This window comes from Crocodylus porosus, unplaced genomic scaffold (genome assembly GCF_001723895.1).
Source record: "Crocodylus porosus isolate Cpor-Errol unplaced genomic scaffold, CroPor_comp1, whole genome shotgun sequence".
Lineage (NCBI taxonomy): Eukaryota > Metazoa > Chordata > Crocodylia > Crocodylidae > Crocodylus > Crocodylus porosus.
The window spans coordinates 62,466,649-62,487,714 of record NW_017728949.1 but is presented as its reverse complement, the minus strand read 5'-3'; the positions used below and the strand labels follow the sequence as shown (position 1 = coordinate 62,487,714).

General features: G+C 40.6%; 2 protein-coding genes and 1 long non-coding RNA gene across 5 annotated transcripts in view; 1 reads left to right on the top strand and 2 right to left on the bottom strand.

The window, feature by feature from the left end:
- The first annotated feature begins 86 nt into the window (after positions 1-86).
- FAIM (Fas apoptotic inhibitory molecule) lies at positions 87-11,486 on the top strand. Its single transcript, XM_019554367.1, is given in 7 exon segments — positions 87-335; positions 337-412; positions 414-451; positions 5,973-6,108; positions 8,029-8,257; positions 9,620-9,669; positions 11,015-11,486. Coding segments are annotated over 7 exon segments (762 nt in total). The 5' UTR covers positions 87-252; the 3' UTR covers positions 11,165-11,486.
- On the bottom strand, positions 1,850-11,565 carry LOC109323030. The gene is made up of 3 exons (XR_002104529.1): positions 11,484-11,565; positions 9,799-9,807; positions 1,850-1,860 (listed from the first exon to the last, which is right to left on the bottom strand). It is a non-coding gene; the product is annotated as an uncharacterized LOC109323030 (long non-coding RNA).
- A 1,898-nt stretch (positions 11,566-13,463) lies between these two features.
- The window catches only part of PARP9 (poly(ADP-ribose) polymerase family member 9), a 20,738-nt gene continuing 13,135 nt past the window's right edge, over positions 13,464-21,066 (bottom strand). For all 3 annotated transcript variants that reach the window (XM_019554145.1, XM_019554146.1, XM_019554147.1), the window contains 5 exons: positions 19,180-19,255; positions 17,634-18,002; positions 17,097-17,248; positions 15,924-16,098; positions 13,464-14,415 (listed from right to left, as the gene is read on the bottom strand). In XM_019554145.1, the coding sequence (XP_019409690.1) occupies positions 14,003-14,415; positions 15,924-16,098; positions 17,097-17,248; positions 17,634-18,002; positions 19,180-19,255 (1,185 nt within the window). In that variant the 3' untranslated portion in view covers positions 13,464-14,002. The remainder of the gene's footprint in view (positions 14,416-15,923; positions 16,099-17,096; positions 17,249-17,633; positions 18,003-19,179; positions 19,256-21,066) is intronic.

Genomic DNA, 21,066 nt, shown 5'->3' with positions numbered 1-21,066 from the left:
CAGGAAGGCAGTCCTCCCTCCCCCCCCCCCCCAAAAAAATTCCCAATCTAACCAGGGGTATAAAAATTCCTTCCTGACCCCTACAGCGTTTGTTTCGGTGCAGACGGTGATCAAGTTGAGGTTGCAGTGCCCCCCCACCCCTCCCGGCCTGCAGGGGGCAGTCTGCGGAGTCGTTAGTGGCCTACGGGTGGGGAAAGGTCAGGCTGGAAATGGGAGATGAATAAGGCAGAAAGCAGGCGGACACGGCGATGAATGGCACGGACAGCGGTTATCAATCGGCACCCCCCGTTTTGACTCGGCAATATTGGATCAGACACATCAGCGAGCGAGTTTGCTGCGTTGCACGTCTGCCCAGAGAGCGTCTGTCCGAACATCCTCAGGCGCTTTCTTGAAGAAAACAGACGAGGCTCCAGAAAAACTTGAGGCCGAGACTCGCAAGAAGACTGGAAAGGTCCGGCTGAGTCAAAGAAGTCCTTCCAAATCCATATGATTGCTGTTTACAGTATAAATGCATGCATGCAGCTAGCTGTGTATCCAGGTTGTAGCCATATTGGTCTAGAGGAAAAGGCAGTCAGAACTCGTAGTGAAGGTGAGCTCTTTTATTAGGCCAACACGATTTTTGCAATAAAATTTCTTTTCCTTTTTGCAAAAATCTTGTTGATCTAATAAGAGATCATCTGTACTATGAGTCTTGATTGCCTTTTACTGTCGCTATATTACGTATAATTGATTGAGTACAAAATTCTGAGTTATTTCTGGTGAAAAGAGGGTATCAGGCCTTAGTTCAGAACCAATCCCCCAATTATAACATTGTTTCCTGTGGGAAAATCTGTTCCGAGTTACAACGTTTCGACTTAAGATGCGATTTTCAGGATCCAGTGGTGCTGTAAGTCTGAGGACAGCCTGTATAGAATATAATGAATGATTGAGACAAGGGCAGTCTGCGCTTCACCCTGTCTGGACTCGAGAATAAAGAGAAATTCGCTGAAATTGAAGAGGGAGATGGAAAACTGGTATGAAGAGGTGTTTCATACATCAGTTATTTAAATTGTGGCGTTTGTTACAAGGAAGCTGTTAGGTAAGATGGAGAGCGGAACGGGATGTACAAAGGGACTGGATTGTCAAGTATTGTTACAACTGGGTTTTTTTGTACTGCAAGACTTAAACTAAACATTTTGGGGCAGCGACTTCCTTAGTTTTGTTTTGCGCAGTACCTTACCCGATTGGATTGAGTCCCTGAAGAGGTCTCCTAGGAGCTACTGTAACATAAATAATAACTGCTAGAGACCAAGTTGAGACCTCAGTGGGAAGCTGCTTATTCCCCATCTTGGTAGTGTTGTGTTTGTGCACCTTCCTCCAAAGTATTTGTAGCTGGTCATTGCCTTAGACAGGTAGGCCATGTGGAGCCAAATACAGTGTGGTGGTTCCCATATGTCTCTACTTCTGAGAAAAAAAACATACTGATCCCCAGCTCCACAAGCACTTACCTTTCAGGTAAGCCTGCATGTAAGGTACATGAAGTATTTGAAAGATCCTTGCTTTTGCTTTCAACACAAACCCTTCCACTGAAAACCAACTAAAATGTTGTATAGTTTTCCTTGGATGATGCTTCCTTCTGCTCCTAAAATGTCCACCATAAGGTAGAAATTTCTGTATTTCATGACTAGGCAGCTTACTAGTGGCAGCTGATGTGATCTCTGTGATTAGACTGCCAAAATGCTACAGATTTTACCTTCTCTTCTACTTAAGGCTCAAGCCTGTGTTTTTATTGCCATTATTTCACTGGGGCTCTAAAGGATAAAAATCATTTAAAGGCAAAATTTTCATAAATAAAAAACCCGCCACCTAAATCTGATTTTGCTAACATTCTGTTGGTTGATGAGAACTGCATATTTAAAGCAGGTTCGAGTCCTCTCTATGGATATTTTAAAATAATGTGACAGAACCTTTGTATTTCTTCTGGTATTTTGCATTATACTTCTTTACATACGTGTGTAGGCCATGATCAGCACTTAAATCTTAGCTTGTGCTTATTGTTAAGCGCTTTTTAAAGTTTTTTAAAGAAAATTTTTTGTGCCCCAAGTCAACTCAGAGAATTCAATTTCAAATCCATGCAGGTCATTCCAGAACCATATGTGGCCCTGCTGCCGGCTAGTATCCTCCACCCCTGCCTTTGGCTTCAGATGCTTCCAAATCCTTTGGCGGGCATCCCATGTGCAGGTCCAAGCCCAGAGATTTGGGGTTCAGATACCCCTGAGTTTCGCTTACCCTCAACTGTACAGCTGCAGGAGCAAGCTGGGGGGGCTCCCATTTCTATAAAGTTGGCGTATAGCCAAGATCCTCCCACTGGAAGTGAAAGTTGGAGAATAATTATGCATACCTCAGTCAGGGTGCTACCCCCGCCCAACACTTTCATGGTTTTCCCCTATCAATAGGAAAACCATGTTGGTGGTCATGGTATTTACTTACTGTTAAACACATTCTTAAGTCCCTTTGAGGCCTATTGAAAGCTACATGCATGCTTAAGTTCTTTGCTGAGTAGGGACCTTGGAACTGTCTCCTGCCTGAGTTTGGGTAACTTCTAGCAAAAATAGTGCTCCTGTACCAAAAATGCAGATGAATTAAACTACAGTAAATTATAGCTATTTTATAAACAAAATTGTAGGTAAGTATGCTAGACTGCCTAGATAAGAATTTGTAGTTCCTATTCACCAGCCATTACTTGTAATCATGTGCTTAAAAGAATGATGCACAAACCCTGGGAGTTTGGTCCTGTCTTTTATAACGAGTGCACTAATTTGTTCCCTAGGAACTACCTCTTTTCGTTATAACATTGTTAAGAGAAGTCTGTTTATCATTAGACACCTTGAAGATGAAAAAGCAGATCAGCAATCCATTAGAGCAGTGGCTCTCAACCTTTTTCCTACTGGGGCCAATTTGCAAAGATCTGTGGCCTGTCCTGACCCATACTCCCCCAGCCCTGCTGGTGCCTGACCCCCATTTCCCTGTCTCCCCCCCCCCACCCCACCCCACCCCACCCCCAGCCATGCTGGTGTTCCTCACTCCTGACCCACAGCCCCTGCCCCCCCAGCCCTGCTGGAGGAACCCCCAGCTGCCCCCAGTCCCGCTCAGGCCAGGGTATGGTGGCTGTGGCAACTCTGGCTTATGCAGGTAAAGCGGAGTGAGTCCGGCCCTGGCATGGGCTGGAGGAAGGGAGGAGAGGCCTGGTGGCACCCCCTGCCCTAGGCTGGGACTGCTGCACCAAGCCAGGCAGCCTGATCATGACCACTCCCACCCCCCCCCAGCAATGTCTTCCAGCTGCCCTGCCTCTGTGAGTACAGGCCCTGGCCCCGCTGCTCTCCCCAACCCCCTTTCCCCATTGGAAGGGGTAGGCATCTTCCTGTTGCCCCTCTGCCCTGCCACAGCTCGCAACCCTTTGAAATTTTCTTGCCACCCGCTTTTGGTTCCCAACCTATGGGTTGACAAACACTGTATTAGAGAGAACCTGGTTATTGCAATCTTTGACTTGCCATTTTTTTTTATATGAGCAGCAATATATGCATGATCAAATGTAGATTGTTTTTTTTTTGGCCAGCTTGCTTGCTTGATCAGTTAATGTGATTATATTGATGAGTATCACAGCAGCTTAGTAAGATTAGTGTGTGGTAAGCACCATTCAGAGCTTGTTTCTTTGGGTACTTTTATTTAGAGGTGAAAGGATAGCTTTTTCTGCCTTGAGCTTAGCTTGCTCCAGCTATGGAATGAGTGGAGGAGGGGCTTTAATTTTGGGAGGGCTGCATCCTCCACCCTGTCCCCTTCAAAATAGTCTGTTTTGCCATATTCATTCACTGTTGTTAAAGTGTCAGCACCCTGTATTGTTACACCCCAGAGAATTTTGCCCAGAATTCAAAATTATGCAAAATAAATACATTTATTTTTTTACCAAATAAACTAAATATAACATTATTTGAACCTTCTTTAGAAATATATGCAGGTATTTATGTGGAAGGGTGGTTTGAGGGGTGTCACGTGTGGGTGTGTGGGGATTTGTGGGTCGGTGTGGGTATGGGAGTGTGCAGGGTTTGTGGGGGAGTATGGGCCCCCCTGTGCACAGCCCCTGCTGCCACACACCCCTGCCACCATGTGCCACCCCATGCACAGCCTCCACTGCCACACTTCCCCCCTGCCTTCTCCAGTACAGCCCCCCCACTGCCACACAGGGACCCATGCATAGCCCCTGCCATCACATGCCTCCCCCACGCAGTCCACACCAGCACCCCCCCATGCACAACCTCCACTGCCACACGTGCCCCCCTCAGCATTCCCTGCCACTGGTGGGTCCTTGGGGAACTCCTGGCTGCAGCAGGTGGATCCCCACTGTTGCATGGTTTCAGTGAATCCTGAGGGCTGAATGTGGCGGCATGGAGCTGGCCCCTTCCAGCCTGCTGCTGTGCACCTTCAGGCCAGGCTCGGCTGGTTCCATGCTAGCATGTGGGGCTCACAGCCCACCTCCCTTTGCTGCAGGCAGGAGCTGCCCGCTCCACTCAGCAGCTACACCCCAGGGAATTATAAGATATTATGTGAATGTGCGCAGGCATACATTTTACACACAAAATTACAGGGGCGCATAACGGCTTAATTCCCTGGGGTGTATATTGTGGTAAGTTACAGTGGTGGTATTTTCTCTATAAGCAAAAAATGAATAAATAGCCTTTTATGAGGTTTCACCTCCACAGGTTTCCTGGGCTACTAAAGACAACAGAAAGAAAGCAAAACGCATGTTAACATCTCCAATGATATTTTAGTGCATATTTTATGCACGTGCCTGCGTTTGAACACCTTGAGTATTTTCATTACATTTATATATTCTGCTGAGACATGGGTTGCAAATTTTGGATCTGGAGCTTAACGATTCCCAAATTTAGGGGTATTAGGATTTCAGCTTGTTTTGGGCTTTTTGGTCATGGTATGCTTCTGATCTTCTGACCACAAGGTAATCAAAGGTATTTTCTCGAAGAAGTGATCAGGAGTCAGTATATAAACTGTTGATATAGACTGCAAATGTAAATTAAGTGAAATAATGCATTTTGGTAGATCTGAATTACTTATATTTTCCATTGTTCTGTTTTAATAGGAAAGTCCTCATGTATGTTACATTCTTTACATACCATATGTTAAGATCTGTGAAGGCTTAGTGCATTTTTATGGAATGCATCTACAGCATGTGAACCCAAAATAAATAAGAAAGGATAATTCTTAAATAAGATGGAACTGTTTGCTGCTGTTCTCTTTATTATTTTTTCCCTTCTGGCAATTGGATTGAAGAGTTAATTTAGTTACTATAGCGTTAGGTCTGAAAAAATACCTAAATTTGCCATTTTAATGGTTGTTCGTGATCAGATCCACTGTTCTACCGGTTATTGCCTTTTAAATAGGGAATAGTACACACAAATTATGTATCTTCTGAATACCGTTTCTTCTCATTTAGTTGCATTTTTGAGTCATACATATTCCTAGCATTTATAAGACAACTAGGGCTAAATCTTTTTTATAGACTATAAAGATTTACGATAATAGTACTAATGGTAATCTAAACTATGTTTGAATCTTAGGAAAACCTGATAGTAGTGGACCAGTCCCACTGCTGCTGTGGGGTAGCAGCTGTCAAGAAATGATGTATAGTTTTATAGCAGGATTACTACTAATTAACAGGCTTTTAGCATTTAAAGGGATATGTATGTGTAGAATCTTTGTCGAACTAAATATGTTTGCCTATTTTCTACCATATTTGCTACTGTATCAATTTTTTTTTATATTTGATCCGTTCCAATTTTTTATTTAATCTGTTCCATACTTTTTGCCATGTATGATTATTATTTTGCATGGCTTGACCTGAAATAACCAAACTCTGAATAAAACATATAGCACCTTAATAATACAAATTTAAAATTGTCAATCTGTTATTCCCCCAGGTCTCACTACGGCCAGCTGGAGAAAATGAGTGATCTGGTGGCTGTATGGGAAGTAGCTCTAAGTGATGGTGTTCACAAGATTGAATTTGAACATGGAACCACATCAGGGAAACGTGTTGTGTATGTAGATGGAAAGGTAAATTATGTGTATATGCAGAATTCAGTATTTATGTAAGTGTGACTTAAGGTTTATCATAGTCTACATTGGTTACACTAAGATGCTTAATGGCAATATGGCATAGCATTTACTCAACCAAAGTTTAGGTAAGAAGAGGAAGCAAAGGAAATGAGCAAGCCAGAGAATTTCAGAAGCTAGAAGAATTGTAGAAAACAGAACCACAGGTGCAAAGTTGCCAGCTGTCCATAAATTTACAGACAGAGCATAAAAACAAGCCTAAAAATGCCTCTCCACAAGGTTTGTAAAAAATAATTAATTAATTTTTTTAAAAAACTTGAACCATGTGTAAAAACTTGAGCCATCTATAAACTGGATCTTGATTGAAGAGCCCTCATCAGAGGCAAATGTTCAGGAGCAAAGAAAGCTGAGCAGAGCTACCTGGCTTCTGAGTGGGAGTGTAGCACCGTATAGGAAATATTCTCTCAAGGTTTTATAGCCTGTAGCTCTCATTCCCCCCGCAATCACGTGCTGCTTCTCTGTGTCCCTGCCTGAGACACTAGGATGTGGCAGGGTGGCAGACAGTAATCTTTCTTTGGGGATCTGCACCAGCAAGAGGGTGGGACCATCTAGGATATGGGTTGGGGGGGCATCACAGTGTGGGGTGCAGCTGAGAGCAACAGAGTATGGGGGTGAGTAGAGGACCCCTGAGAGAGAGAGTACCACTGTATAAAAACAGTGCTGCAATCAAATATTTGCCCACCCGATATTTTTTTTCTTTCTACTAAGCTGCAGACTTTTTACTGATAACCAAACTTTTTTAATATCATTGGTGTTAAACCCAAAATGCAAACCTCCCATTTGTCCAGTGCCTCGCAGTAGGTTACATTTGCATTTTGTTAGTAAAATAGTTTGGTTTTCAGTAACAACTTTACGGCTTGTCAGTAAAAAAAAATAAATAAATAAAAAAATTGTCTTGGGTTGGCAACCCAGCACAGGTGAAAACAAAAGTTTGTTGAGATCATATTTAGCAGTTTTATGCTATTGATTAGATCTGGTTTTTAACTAAAATGTGGCTTAAATAGGGAATAGAAATAGGCATATTAATATTAATTAGAGTAGAATCTATTAAAAATATTTTTATATTTTTAGCCTTATTTAGTAAAAGCTTTTGCTATTTAGATGGGCACTGTAGTATAACAATCTGGGTCCACCTCAGAATTGTCACTCTTCAGTCTTGAATCATACATGGTTCTTGTTGAATTGCCTACTTGCCCATATACCTGATTAGTGCTTTTTGAAAATTGGTTTCTAAAATGTAGGTAAGAAGTCCTTTTACCATGACAGGCTGACCACTTCTTAGAGGCTTTTTTGACAACTTGAGGATTTAGGAGATTTATTTAATAAGTCTGATAGTTTTGGGGTTAATGAACATTTTTATAAATAATAATTTGCTTGATATGGCTTATCTGTACTGTTTTGTCATTTACATTTTCTTTGTATTTCATTATTAAATTTGTATTTATTTATTTATTTTTTGCATTTTGTTTGTGAGCTTTTTATTTTGGTGGGACTGACTCTTTGACCCTGTCATGGTACCCAGAATACCTCTGGGGGGTTCAGCAGCAGCTAAACATAATAATAAGCAAAAGAGAGGCTTTTTACATTTGTAACATAAAGTTGATCAAATCTACTGCTTCTTTAACAGGAAAATAATTTTACATTGCAATAAAGACATGTATAATATTTGTAAATGGATTTGATATCTGTGAACAAAAGCACTGTATCAATACAAAGTATTATTTTTTTCAATTAATTACATTTTTCAAGTTCTGGGCCCACAGTCAAATTTTGGCTCAATGTGTTAGCCTCCTTCCTAACACTGAAATTAAAATGTTCAGGGTTTTTTTCACTGTATTTTTCTCTTTTCTTATTCCTCAGGAAGAAATAAGAAAAGAATGGATGTTCAAATTAGTAGGTAAAGAAACATTTACTGTTGGAGCAGCAAAAGCAAAGGCAACCATTAACATTGATGCAGTGAGTGGCTTTGCCTATGAGTACACCTTGGAGATTGATGGCAAAAGCCTCAAGAAGTATATGGAGAATAGGTCAAAAACAACAAATACCTGGGTATTAAGCTTGGATGGTATGGACTGTAGAGTTGTTTTAGGTAAGTATTGAATCGGTCCATATTACTGGCTTTATATAGTCTTATGTATGTTTCATAAGTGTTTTTGCATTAATGCAAAGGATAGTCTAGTGGCTAACCTTGCCTTTGGCAGATCTGGGTTTGAGTCCCCAGTATATCAGACTTCCTCTTCAGCCTTGGCCATGTTCTTTTATACTGAGATTTCTTGGCATTTTTGAAAAATCCCTGTTTGTTTAACTTTACAAATCTGGCTATTAGTATTTCTGTGCCCTGGCTCCCTGCCAGTAAAATGGAGTTGATGTCACTTCCCTATGTACAAGAATAGTGTGAGAAAACAGATTGGGAGGCACTTGAATACCATGGTGAAAGGAACCAGAGAAGGTGCTTTGGTGGTACCCTTCACCTAAAGGGTGCTAGTTATAGAAATGCAGCTTATTTTAAACTACCTAAAATTTTAAGCTGCACCTATCATTGGAGCATAATACCTCCTTGTTAGCTAGTTAATTTGGCCTTAAGATTCATTAGTCAGCGTGCAGGAACTCTTAACCAAAGGTGATGACTGTTATCCTAAGTTTGCCTGTTTTTCAAAATAATTGTTTAGTAAATATCATGTTTTCCCAAGATCAAATTGTGCCTTTTCATGTGATTTTAGATTAGCATGTGCCTTAATGTCAGAAACTGCACCAGGCTTGAATAGGATGAGAATAGAGAAGAATCTGAGTAAGGAGTCATCTTAATCCCATATCTAGTCCTTTTTTATTTAAACAGAATAAATAAGACTAGCAAGATTTGGCCCCGTGTCATTAGTACTCCCAGAGAAGGCCAGTCTCAATGTGAATCCTATGATGGAAGCACCTGGGAGGTGGTGTTGGGTAGGAAGATCATAACCGTGCTTTACAACAAACAACAATTGCAAATTACTCCTTTTTTAATACCTCTTTTTTCTAATAGACATGGTGCATTTTTTCCAGATGATTTAAGAGTCTGAAAAGTGAGGGTATTGAAGCTGCTTTTGAGTTGGGTAACAATCTGAATTTTAGAACGTGTTACTTTATTTAATGACCAGCAACTAAAGAAACAATTTAAACAATTCAACAGAAATATTTTCCTTCAGAATACATCAGATAGTATTCAGATTAAGCCAAATCTTATAGCCAAAGGTCAGAGACAAGCAAAAATATGGCTTTATTCTACAACGTGGTTTGACCCTGACGGTGGTAAACCTACACCCTCTTTTTATGAAGAGTAATTTTGTAATCCAGGCATTATAATTGATCTGGATCATTTCTGAGTTATAATTAAACGATGGCAAAACATTTGGGATTTTCTTGCTGTTTTATAAAGAAACGTATCATTCTTGTTCTCTTTCTCCCATTTTTACAGAGAAGGACACTATGGATGTCTGGTGCAATGGTAAAAAAATGGAAACAGTGGTATGTGGTAACTTTAAAGGCATTCATTTTAGATGCGTATTCTGGTTTATCAGTTGAAATGGACATTTCTCACGGTTAGAACACTAAAATACATATGGTTTAGGACAAATAGTTTCCTGATAAAGCGACTTTTGTTTTCTAGAGGTGAAATACATAATTCAGACAGTGTGAGATGAAGTTACCTGTTCACTGTTTTTTCATTAAAGTGTTTTGTAGATTAAGAGTTGGGGACACAGACTAAATGGTCCAGGGTCTCATCTGGATCATAGAGCCTACTGATTTCAGTCTTCCTGGATTAGCAGTAACTGATTGTTAAGTAAGGCATGAGGTTCAATATAACACAGATCAGGGGTAGGTAATTTTGGGGGCTGGAGGGCCACTTGAGGAGTTTTGGCAAGTTGTTGAAGGCCATGTGGTGCAGTACTAACTGAGCCTCCTGTCACAGCTGTTTACACCATCTGGTGCTTGGGGGTAAGGGGGTGTGCCAGTTGATCCTGTTCAGCCCTGGCCCCTTTTGTCCTGCACCCAACACTGGGGGCACTGGACAAAGAGGACAGGTGGATATCTATGGAGACTGGCCTGGGACGACTGCATGCAGGATGGATGGGATGGGGCCGTGGGCAGGCAAGGAGCAGGATGGGTGCCCAGGGCTAGGATCTTAGGGAGGTGACAGTGCGGGCCTAAGGCCCGGGGCAGAGCCGTGATCCACTCCCCGCACGTCCCTGCTCCGGATGCCAGTTTCATCTTGGCTCATTTCACGGGAGCTGGGTGGTGCGGGGAGGGAAGGATCAGCTGTGCAAGGCTGAGTGTGTGGTTTGTCTCCTTACAGAGAGGCTGGGTAATAGACAAGGGAGGAGTGGTCAGGAAGGGAGATCCTGAGCTGCAGTACTCTAGTTGAGAATCACTAAACTGTTAAGGCAGGACTTAAAGCTGCGGGTCCTTTTCCAGGTCCTCAGAATTGACTTTATGTTCAGAATTAGCCATGATGTAAACCAGTGCAACCTCACAGACTTCAGCTGGTACACTAAGGCTGAACTAGGCACACAAGTTTTTAATTGCAGTGAACATGTCAGTGATACTGCTCATTTAAATCCTTGACCAGATTTCAATTTGACTGTTTAAAAAAAAAAATCTGCATGCTCAGCATTCCTGGCAAAGCAAACCATAGTAGGGAAGTTTTAGTTTTATACTTGTCTCAGCTTTTCAGCTACCAAGTACATCATGTGAGGTTTCTACCCATTAGACCTGTGTGTGTTCAGTGCTTCTGAAAATCAGGCTATTATGCAGCATTTTGTTAATAAACATACTAGTGCTTTTCTGTGACCTGCTGTCTCCTTTATCCCAGGGTGAATTTGTAGAAGATGGAACAGAAACTCACTTCAGTGTTGGTGATCATGATTGTTGCATTAAGGCTGTTAGTAGTGGAAAGCGAAGGGAAGGAATCATTCATACTCTTATTGTGGATGACAGAGAAATTCCAGAGGCTGTGGAGTAGCCTCTCTTTAATCCGGCTGTGTTAGAAGTAAAGATCAGGGATTTTCAATTACTGTGGTAATTATTTTAATATGTACTACTTGGTACATTTAGTTTGTGCTGTTTTTATTTTCTAATTACTGTATATGAAATTATATTCTCCGAGGACCAGATGAGCTGTCTGATTATATACAACCTCATACATTGCCAGTTTTTTTGTAAATTGTATAAATATATTGTATAACACTAAAGGGAAGAGGGCAAAGTGGACTGAAATCAATTGTTCACAAGGGACACTTTGCTACAACAAAATGTGAAATAAATAAGTAGCAAGATTTGACTTTGTCTTGGTTTTGCTTTTAAACTTTGAATGTGTTTTGAGGTTCTTGATAAAGCTGCTCCGCACAATCTTTAAACAGGTGGTATATGTAGCAATGGACCATTACATTTTCTCATTAAAAACAGTTTCTTCTAACATACACATTTTGAATGCTTGTTTTAAAATTCTTGGTAGGAGAATGAAGAATAGCTATATATAATGTCTATATGTGTATAATAAATTTGGATATACATACATATGTAATTACATGGAAATATATACTGTTATTTCAGGATACTCTTAAGAATAAGGGTAGATAGGAGTCTACTGTGCATGGTAAGGAGAGATAAACATCTCAGTAGTTTGAAATCTGTTGTAATGTAATGTAAGATTTTTCTTCATCAAGTAACTATTTACTTTTTAAAAAGTAAACCTAAGTTTGCAAGATAATTTTATAATATGAAACACTTGGATAAGTAATAAGTAAGCCAACAGTTAGCTAATAACACTTTGAAACTAGAACTGCCTGTTTTCATGGTGGTATATGGAAGAAAGGAAATACATGTAAAATTAGCAGAAATAAGGGAGGTGAATTTATCAAATGGAAAGACTGACAAAAGTGGAAATATATATTTTCAAGTTTCCAGGAAAGGGTTTAAAACTTAATTTAGATATTTAAATAATCTGTATGCCTAGAGCATTACAGATAAGTGCTATAAATTCAGTTATATAATGCATCTAAAATTAACTGTGGGATACAGTGAGCTTTAATAAACATTGATTCATCTTGCATGTTAGCACTGCAACAATATTTTTAAGCTTAACACCATGCTCTACTTACAGCTGAGATGCTTTTTAAAAATCACCCCTATTTGCTGTATTAAGCCAGTGGTTCTCAACCTTTTGAAATTCACGAGAACCCATTAGACTCAAAGCATGCCTTGGAAAATGCCAGCTCTTTTCCTTTTGCTCTATTCTTGACTATGAAAAAATACTAGAGTAATTCTTCAGTTGGGGAAAAAAAACTCAGACGACAACAGGTCCGAATAGTTTTAACATTGTGGATTCCTGTTTGAGACGTCTGAGTTTATCTTGTGAATCGTGTAGATGTTTCTACACCTAACGGTGCTAAAATTGCACAGCACCCTTAAAAGGATCTCGTGACACCCCGGTATGCATCGGTACCCTGGTTGATAATCACTGCATTAAATGGTATCTAAATACAAAAACCTTTTGTCTATAGCTACTTGTTTCTTTTCAGTCTGGAAGTGGAAATTAAATGGAAAGGTAAGCCATTTGATTGCCTGTTTCTTGGTTATCCATCATGCAAGCTGGTTTTAAATTAACACTACACAATAAGGCACATGTATGCTGTTTAGTAATAACTGATCAAGGGAAAGACATTGGGTCAACTGCTTTCAGTCTCACCAGTGCTTGCCAGGCAGCAGGGGTTGTCCTAGTATAAAAGCAAGTACATAAATGAATGTGTTGAAAGCTCATCTTTATAATAAAAATTATTCATGTAAAGCAGTGCTTGAAATTGAACTTGGCCCTGTGGCCCAAAGATGAAGACTAGAAGGCAAATCCTGTCCTGGGAACTAGTTTCAAATATTTGCACCTGTAGCTCCAGCTGGAATCCAGGTCCATTGTAAAATGGATGAGAGACTTTTTATTATTATTACTTTAAAGTGTACAGCATTTTACTCTTTCTGTAAAATGAGTGCAAGTTAAAGTTCTGGGACCCTCCATAAAGTAATAGTATAACCTGAGAAACCTGTCTGTGATCCCTTGGCGAATGCAAGTCCTAGCCTGGAAAACTCGTATTTAATTCCCACCCCCTGCAACACACGCACACACACACACACACACACCCACCCCCCCCCCCCTCCAAACTGTTTCAAAGGCGGCCATGTTGAGTCTTGGTTGGTAAGGGAGGCTTGAATATTGTCACTCAGCAGTGCTTAATGCCCTGTTGAGAGGAGAATTCAGAACATGGCAACAAGTTGGTTTATTTTTGGTCAGTTTATTTTACTTCAATAAGACTGCAACAAAACTAGCTACTAAATCTGCAGTAAAAATCATTTGGCAATCACTAGAAGCTATGAAACATTACTTCTCAACAGATTACTGTGGATCCTGTAGGTATAATAGTATTTATGACAGGTATTCCAGCTAAATTCAAAATACAACAATCAAATTAACAATGTAAATAAATGTTTAGTAAAAGCACTGTAATTCTTTTGCACAATGTTATTTTGTGTTGATAAGGCATTGCTTCAGTTATAGAAAAAACATAATTTCCATGAAACTAAACATGAATTCAAACTCGACTAAGGTTTCTATTTTTAAAATGCATAGTGTTGGATACATATTGAAAAATAAAACTTCTGTGCTATTTTAACCAATAAGAGAATTAGAAACCGTATTCAGGACCCTACTCCAATGTAAAGTTGTATGTAGTTATAATCGTATACAAATGTGGATATTTCAGCCAGCACTGGCCTAGAAGGCACTATTTCTGCAGTACTGTTGGTTATACTATTACTTTGTTTTGGGAGAGCCTCTGTGCTCATGCTTCAATGGTGTTCTAGTACCCAAGAATCCTGAAAAATTCCAACCTGCCATTTTGCTACTGAGCCAAGAAGGTTCTGGACCATCAGTTTGAATCTGGTGACAAATGAGCAAATATTTTGGAAGAGCCTGTTTGCTATTAAAAATTACAAAAGTAGTGGGGTCTTGGACATCATCTACTAAACTGTCAAATTTGCATCTACCTTTACCATCTACTTCAAAGTCTGGTGGCACAATGTAAGATTGCCTACCTCTGGTATAAGAGCCTGTTATTACTTCTGCCTCAAATACACAAATAAGATGGTCCTTGTCACATTGCTCATTATCCTCTATTAGGTTTCTGGGGCTCTTTTTAAAGTAGATACCAGATCCATATGCTTGTTCTGAAAGAAAAAAGGGAAAAAAGTTATTTTAGAATGACAGATTCTTCATGGTTCCAGCAATGACAACTTGACTTCTTGATCCCAGCTTGCGTTTTCTGCTGCCTTTCACATTGTTCTATTTCTGCAAGTAATAAAGCTGGGGAGAAGAACTAAGGTCTCCTGATGCTTTACACTGATCTTAAATTAGATGTCTATATTCTGCCCTTGGATACTTGCACACAACTCCTCCTGTCCTAAAGGGAAATTGAGAAATCTTGTTATCAGAGGGAAGAATCTGTGTCATAACGTTTAATGGGTATCAGTGGACAGTGTAGTAAACTATAAAAATCTCAGTGTTGTGAATCTGAATCCTTTCTTTTGAAATTTTACTTTGTTTTAAGAGAATGTTAGCTCTCATTTTCACACCAAGTATATCTTAGTAACAGGGCGTGTTGCTGCTTTTCGAAGAGCTAATAATCAAAGGGCCTGACATGATGGCATATGGGCATATTGCCACGTGGTATTAATGCCTAAATTCTAATCGTCACCTTCAAAAAACAAAACAAAACTTGGGACTAGAAACTATTTTAGTGTTTTGTGAAAGCCATGATGATCTCCAACTCTAGAAAAAACTGAATTGAGACGTGATGCTAGTCTTGCAGTGCTCAGTAACAAATGCATCTTCTGTATCATTTGGCTGAAATGCATTGTCCATTTAATTGTAAACTCTAGAGACTATGTTTTTTATTTTGTATAGCTCCAACATCACTGCTGAGGTTCTTAATGTGTTGATCGTAAACATCCAAGTTATTAACAATAGACTTTAAAGGGGGTAAATAAGAACTTAGCTCTCCCTTGAAGGATGTTTCTGTATGGACAAGGCCTTTCAATTTGTGTTTTTCAAGTGAAAAGGTAGGCCTGATTTTCAAGTCCATTAAAGCTGGGTTTTTTCCTGGGTTTTATACTGATATAACTTCACCAATGCCAAACTGCTGCAAGGAAAAACACCAGTGCCGCAAACTAAGCCTGATCTAAGCAGATCTGAGTTCTTTCTAGTGCCTACATAATCACCGTAATAAATGTTCTATAATTAGATGGGTGCTTACAGTCCTGTTAATGATCCACCAGCGAGAAAGAACTGGATTCTATCATTGCAGAGCTGTGTGGGCAGGCTGTATTAATACGAGGAATGGCAGGTAGTTAAAATCTCACTGAGGCAAGCAGATATGGCTCCGAATACATACAGAAGCTGATCTCTTGTATAACAAGGAGCTATTTTTCTGAGCTTCAATGAAATGTAGTATCCAAGAACTGTTTTGTGGGGTTTTTTATTAAAGAAGCAAAATACTCTTGAGCACTGGACATTTGATAGTGTTAAAAGTTCTATATGTAGCAACAACAGTAACTGGACAGCTTGGGAAAATGACAATATTATTTGGGAGTGGGGTGAGGAATAAAATGAAGTAAACCATTCATGACATGTTTTTTGTTGTCTTTCAACAATATTGCAGAAGAAAGCAGTGAATTACCTGGTGGAGGGGAATACAGTCTCTGAAAACCAGCTCGGCACACCAGGCTACAAAACTGAGCAGGAACACGCTGGTACAGCCTTTGACACACTTGCTTGCCTTTAGTTTTCAATTCTGCATTTCTTTGAAGCTGTTGGAAGACAGCTGATAAAACAGGATTTTGTATTTTCTCCATCTGCAAGATAAACAAACTTGGTATAAATTGATAGAGGATCAGAGGTTTATGCTGCCACTCATCTAAGTGCTGTTCTTTAAGAAGCCCTTCTCACTTTCAGCTGAATAGCCAGGCAGGCAGTCTGTCTAAAGGAGGAAGAACCAGGGCCATGGTGCTTTCCACTGAAGCCAGAATGAATTGTGCCCTACTCCAGTGGTATCTAATGGTAAGTTGTGTTAATGAGTGTTGTGTATGTACTTGGGCTCTGCCAGGAGTTGAGTATGGCCAGCGAGAGGTTCTGCAGCCTTCATTCTTGTCTAGTTTCAGCCTTGCCTGCATTACAAGTCTTCTGCCAACAGACAGTCACCGACATCAGGAAATCACCACAATACCTTGTTACTTGTGTGGCTTCCTGCAGCTTCGCTACGGCAGCCATGTAGCCCAGAAAGCGCTTGCTGTTCAAGGGATTATGGCAAAAGTCATGCCACACTTACCCAGGATTTCTGTTGGCTTCCCCTACGGTGGCAAAATCTTGTTGTTTGAGTAGCAGACATTCATAGGGGTAAACCTAAGATGTCCTGCCTCAGTTCTGTTCTACATCCATCGGATATGTTTCGCCCCCAAAGGCACATGCATGTGCCCTCCAGCTTTGTGTCCTGGACTTTACTACCGACTCCCTTGGGAGGAAATCAGCATCCTTATCACTCAGACTCTACTAAAACTCAGCACTTGTGGCTGCAAAGCGGAAGGCAGATTTTTACAGTAACTTCTTAAATGTAAAATAAGGATCTAACCACATCTTTTTGGGAGATCAGCTCCAATGTTGTTTTTTTTTAAACAAAAAGTCCTTTTCAGTAAGCAGTAGATTTAAGCTTCATTCCCAGTCTGTCTACTCAATTCCTCTGAGTTGTATTTGTTTTGATTATTTTTTTTTAAATTTTTAATTCCATTTGGGGCCTGAACACAAAGTTTGCCTAAAGGTTAATTCACAATTATTTGACCAAACACGTTCTCTTCACCTTAAGAATCTGAAGACCGTTTTTTTCAAAATGTCTCTTTCTGTCCCAGAATTCCTGACACTTTGGTTCTACCAGTGTGGTCTGGTACTGGATTGTGGAAGGTCTTGTCTGGTGTCGGTGACTTCCTGAAATAGGATCAGTTCCCAGTTCTCCTGGACACAAGTAACAGGATATTTAATTAAATCATGTAAGACTTTACCAATTAAGTGCATTGCCCAGGAGTCTCAGTTGGCTGGACCCTAATCTGCCCTTTCCTAGTGGAACCTCAGGTGGGTGTTGGCAATGCAATTACAGACCGACCTGTGAAATAAATTGCAATCCTCTGGCAATACTTGTCCAGCAAGTCAACTGAAGTTAACAGGCTAACCTGTGATCTCTCAAGAGTGTGCATCCATTACCAAAAATATATAGTATTTAAGCACAGGGATTCTTTTCATCATATGTCAGAACTATTAGATATGCTGACCTAAATAGGGGCAGTATCTATACCAAAACTTTTTCATATTTCTTTGTTCTTACTAACTTAACCCCACTCACCTTTGGACAGCAGCATTTCCTCTTGTTTGACCATATTCTTCTCTTGTGCATAATACAGCATGTTTTCAATTGCAAATACTGCTTCAATCACAGCATCAGGAGAACCTTGAATCTCTAATCTGGTCTTTCCACCTTTCACCTCTTCTGATATGGACATACCCAAGGACTGCTGACGAGAAAGTTCCACAAACTCTTTTTTGCCAAAGTTAAAAATGTGGTGGTTTTCTATCCGGAAAAGGTGACTTTCCTGGACTTCTGCTAGGTTTTTGATCCACGTTTTTGCCGCTTTCAGTGTCTCGTATCTATTTCCACTAAGTACAATGATTGGTGTATCCTTCTTATTCTTTGCTTCAGCTTGTCTGTCTGAACCTAAAATAAATATTATTTAAAGTACAATCAGGACACTGAAAAGTTTCCAAGTACTGTGACACACAATGTTGTAAGTAGCCTGCATGGAGCACTACAGGGAACCAGACTGGTTTTTTTGGCACTTGTAAAAAGGTACATTATTGTTGGAAGATTTTTTATAATGATATAAATGGTAGTTAGGTGTTGAACTCACACTGACTTAGTGGGAACTGGGGACCTGGCTGCAAATTCTGCCTTTGATAAAGGATGAATCCTATTTCTCTTACAGAATGTGGCAGATCTCTCCCTCGCTAAAGCCTACCAGGATCTACTTCCTCTGCACTTACCAGATATATCTCCAGCCTACCTGTAAAAGTCTATTGCATTATATCAAATTAAATGTCAGTTCTTCTACAAGCCAGGTAAGGGCCTGTATTTACCTTTCTTGATTTTTTTTTTTCCTGCCATGTTACTTCATCTTGGTTTTAAAATGAAGTTGCTGTTACAGGGACCATGTAAGCTGATAAAATTAAGTGTTTACATAGATCAGCCATGTAAGCTTCACTTTTAACTCTCCACTTGTATGTGTGGTAACTCTTAACATGAATACACTTCTAAGCGGAGATGACTGAGAGGGCACTGCATTCCTTAAAAGCCAGTTTGGCCTGGAGTAAATTAACTATCTGACATTTCAATTAGATTTGTGGATTTTCTTTTTTTTAATTAGGAAGCAAATCAGCAAAAAAAATCAATGTTCATCACTTGCTCACTTAGTACTGGCTGAAGAGAACTCTTAGCTTGTTAAAAGATTCCTTCTGATAGAAATGCTACTTTAATTTTGATTTGTATGTCTTTCAGTAGGTTGGAGCACTGCAAAAAAAATCACAAGCATCTGAACAGCTGAATAGTAGCAGTTAGTGTAGCAATTACACTGGGTTTGTCCGACTGACAGTCTGAGAAGAGTAAGAAAGAAAAAAAGACAGTCGTGACACTAAAATAAGTTCTACAAAACAGTGCTCCAAAAGAGGATAATGCCTTTCCCCACGAATCATAATTGGTTGGGTCCTTTTCACCTTTTATCAGTTGATCTCACACACACCAAGAGTCAAACTGCAAAGTTTCTATACGCTTCCTTCCCCATGATGTTTTTTGGGAAACTGTCATTTTCAGAACTGTATCCAGAGCATTCATGACTCACCCAAATTCTGGTGTGTATTGCTAATCTTCCTCTCTCCCAGCTGGCGTTTTGCTGAATCAAGCTTCGTTTTGAAAGCCTTGGGGGGAAAAAAAGATGATTTGGAACCCGTTCATAACCAAGTGACTTGCATATCTAAGTATTTTCACACAAGCCATTTGGCTCACCAAGATCCTCTTGAGTAAGCACTATACTACGTTAGTTAAACATATCCAATAAGCTATGGAACAGTGCAACAGTTAAAACACCAGCTGTTCAGGTGTGACTTGGCCCTGGCCCCCAGAAGTATCATTTCATAAAGGGCCAAATGCTGGTCCCAGTATTACACCTGGCATAAGTTTTGCACAGAAGAAAGTTCAAAGTCACCTGGATGCAGTTCACACAGACCCATGCACCAGCCTGCAGACAGAGGAGGCTGCTTGTTCCTCCATCTTTGTGAGGATTTAAGTTGTCACTGTACAGCATCCATTTCTCTACCCCATTCCCAAAGCTCCTCTTGATATAAAAAAAAAAAGCCCTGGGAGTGCTGCTCTGAGCTGTACAGTATATTTGGGCTTCCTGCAGACTGCCTTCCTGTGCTGCAGAAATTCAATATCCTGAGTGTCAGGCAACAAAAGAGCCTGTGGTGAATAAAAGACAGGTTCTGGCATGTTATGGACACACAGCCATGTGAGCATGTGCTCCAAGGAAACCAAGACAAAAGACAACAAAATGCAGCTGGGTCAGAGGTCTGGCATGTGGCAGGAAGATACAACCATTCTTCAGTCAAAGGCAAGGGAAGGTATATCACAGGCTGATACTAAGTTAGAAAATAGGGTATTACCCTAAATGCCACTGACTGGAGGGAGAACAAACAGCTCTGGAAGATTACAACAGAGTGATCAGAACAGCAAAAATCAGCAGTAAAGTTGCTGGAAATTCCTACTTCAAATACTGGAGTGGAGTGATGGGGCCAAATTCAGAGATTACATGCAAGGTGAGATAAGGTATATACCAAGAAGTGAAGGTCTATTGGATCCAAGTGTCAAAACTGTTGTACTTGGCCCATCAGCGTCCCATAGGAGATGTTGTATGAGGAAGAACAAATAGGAGACAGCAACAGAGGGGCAGGCATTTGCTACATCTTTGTTCCATTCCTTCAGCATGTAAATTAGACTTCCTTATCCCCACTTACTTAGGCAACCTTACCCATCTCATCAGAATTTGATCCTGAGTATGATTCAATATTCCCTTACAGCAGATATGGGCAACATGACCCATGGGCCAGATCTGGACCACCAGGCACTTTCATCCAGCCTGTGGCACCCACCAACTAATTGTACCCTGCCCATCCCTTCCGCCCCCATATACGCCCCCCCACCAACATCCCTATTGTGCCTCGCTCCCACCCTTGTGACTGGGAGAGTCCAGCCTGGCCAGCACACAACTTTCAGGCAGGGCTGGAAGGGCCCAGATTTGCTCAGCCTTCCCAGCATCCCGCTTACTCTGGGCAACAGGTAGAGAAGCAGCGGGGTTGGTGGGGGAGCTGCAGCTGGGCAGGAGCATGAAGGGGCGGTGCTGGTGGTAGTGCAGAGCCCATGCCCAGGGGGGCAGCAGACCTGAAAGAGCTGCATATAAAACTTTCAGCTGGTATAAAGCGGCACAACTCAGTTGAAGTTGCAAACAATGAATACAGCCTTGTCTTTGCAGTCTTTTTATTGTGTACAGGAAAAGCATGTTAAAATGTTCCCAGTGGTTGGGAAGCAGCATCTTCACTGCATCCTTCCTGCCAGCCCCCAGAAATGCAGGCCTGCTGTAAGGGCAAAGGGTAGAATGGCAGAATTGCATATGCTCTCCTAGGGAATCATGTATTGAACTTCCCCAAGACTGTTTTAGGTTACTGCAGGCAGA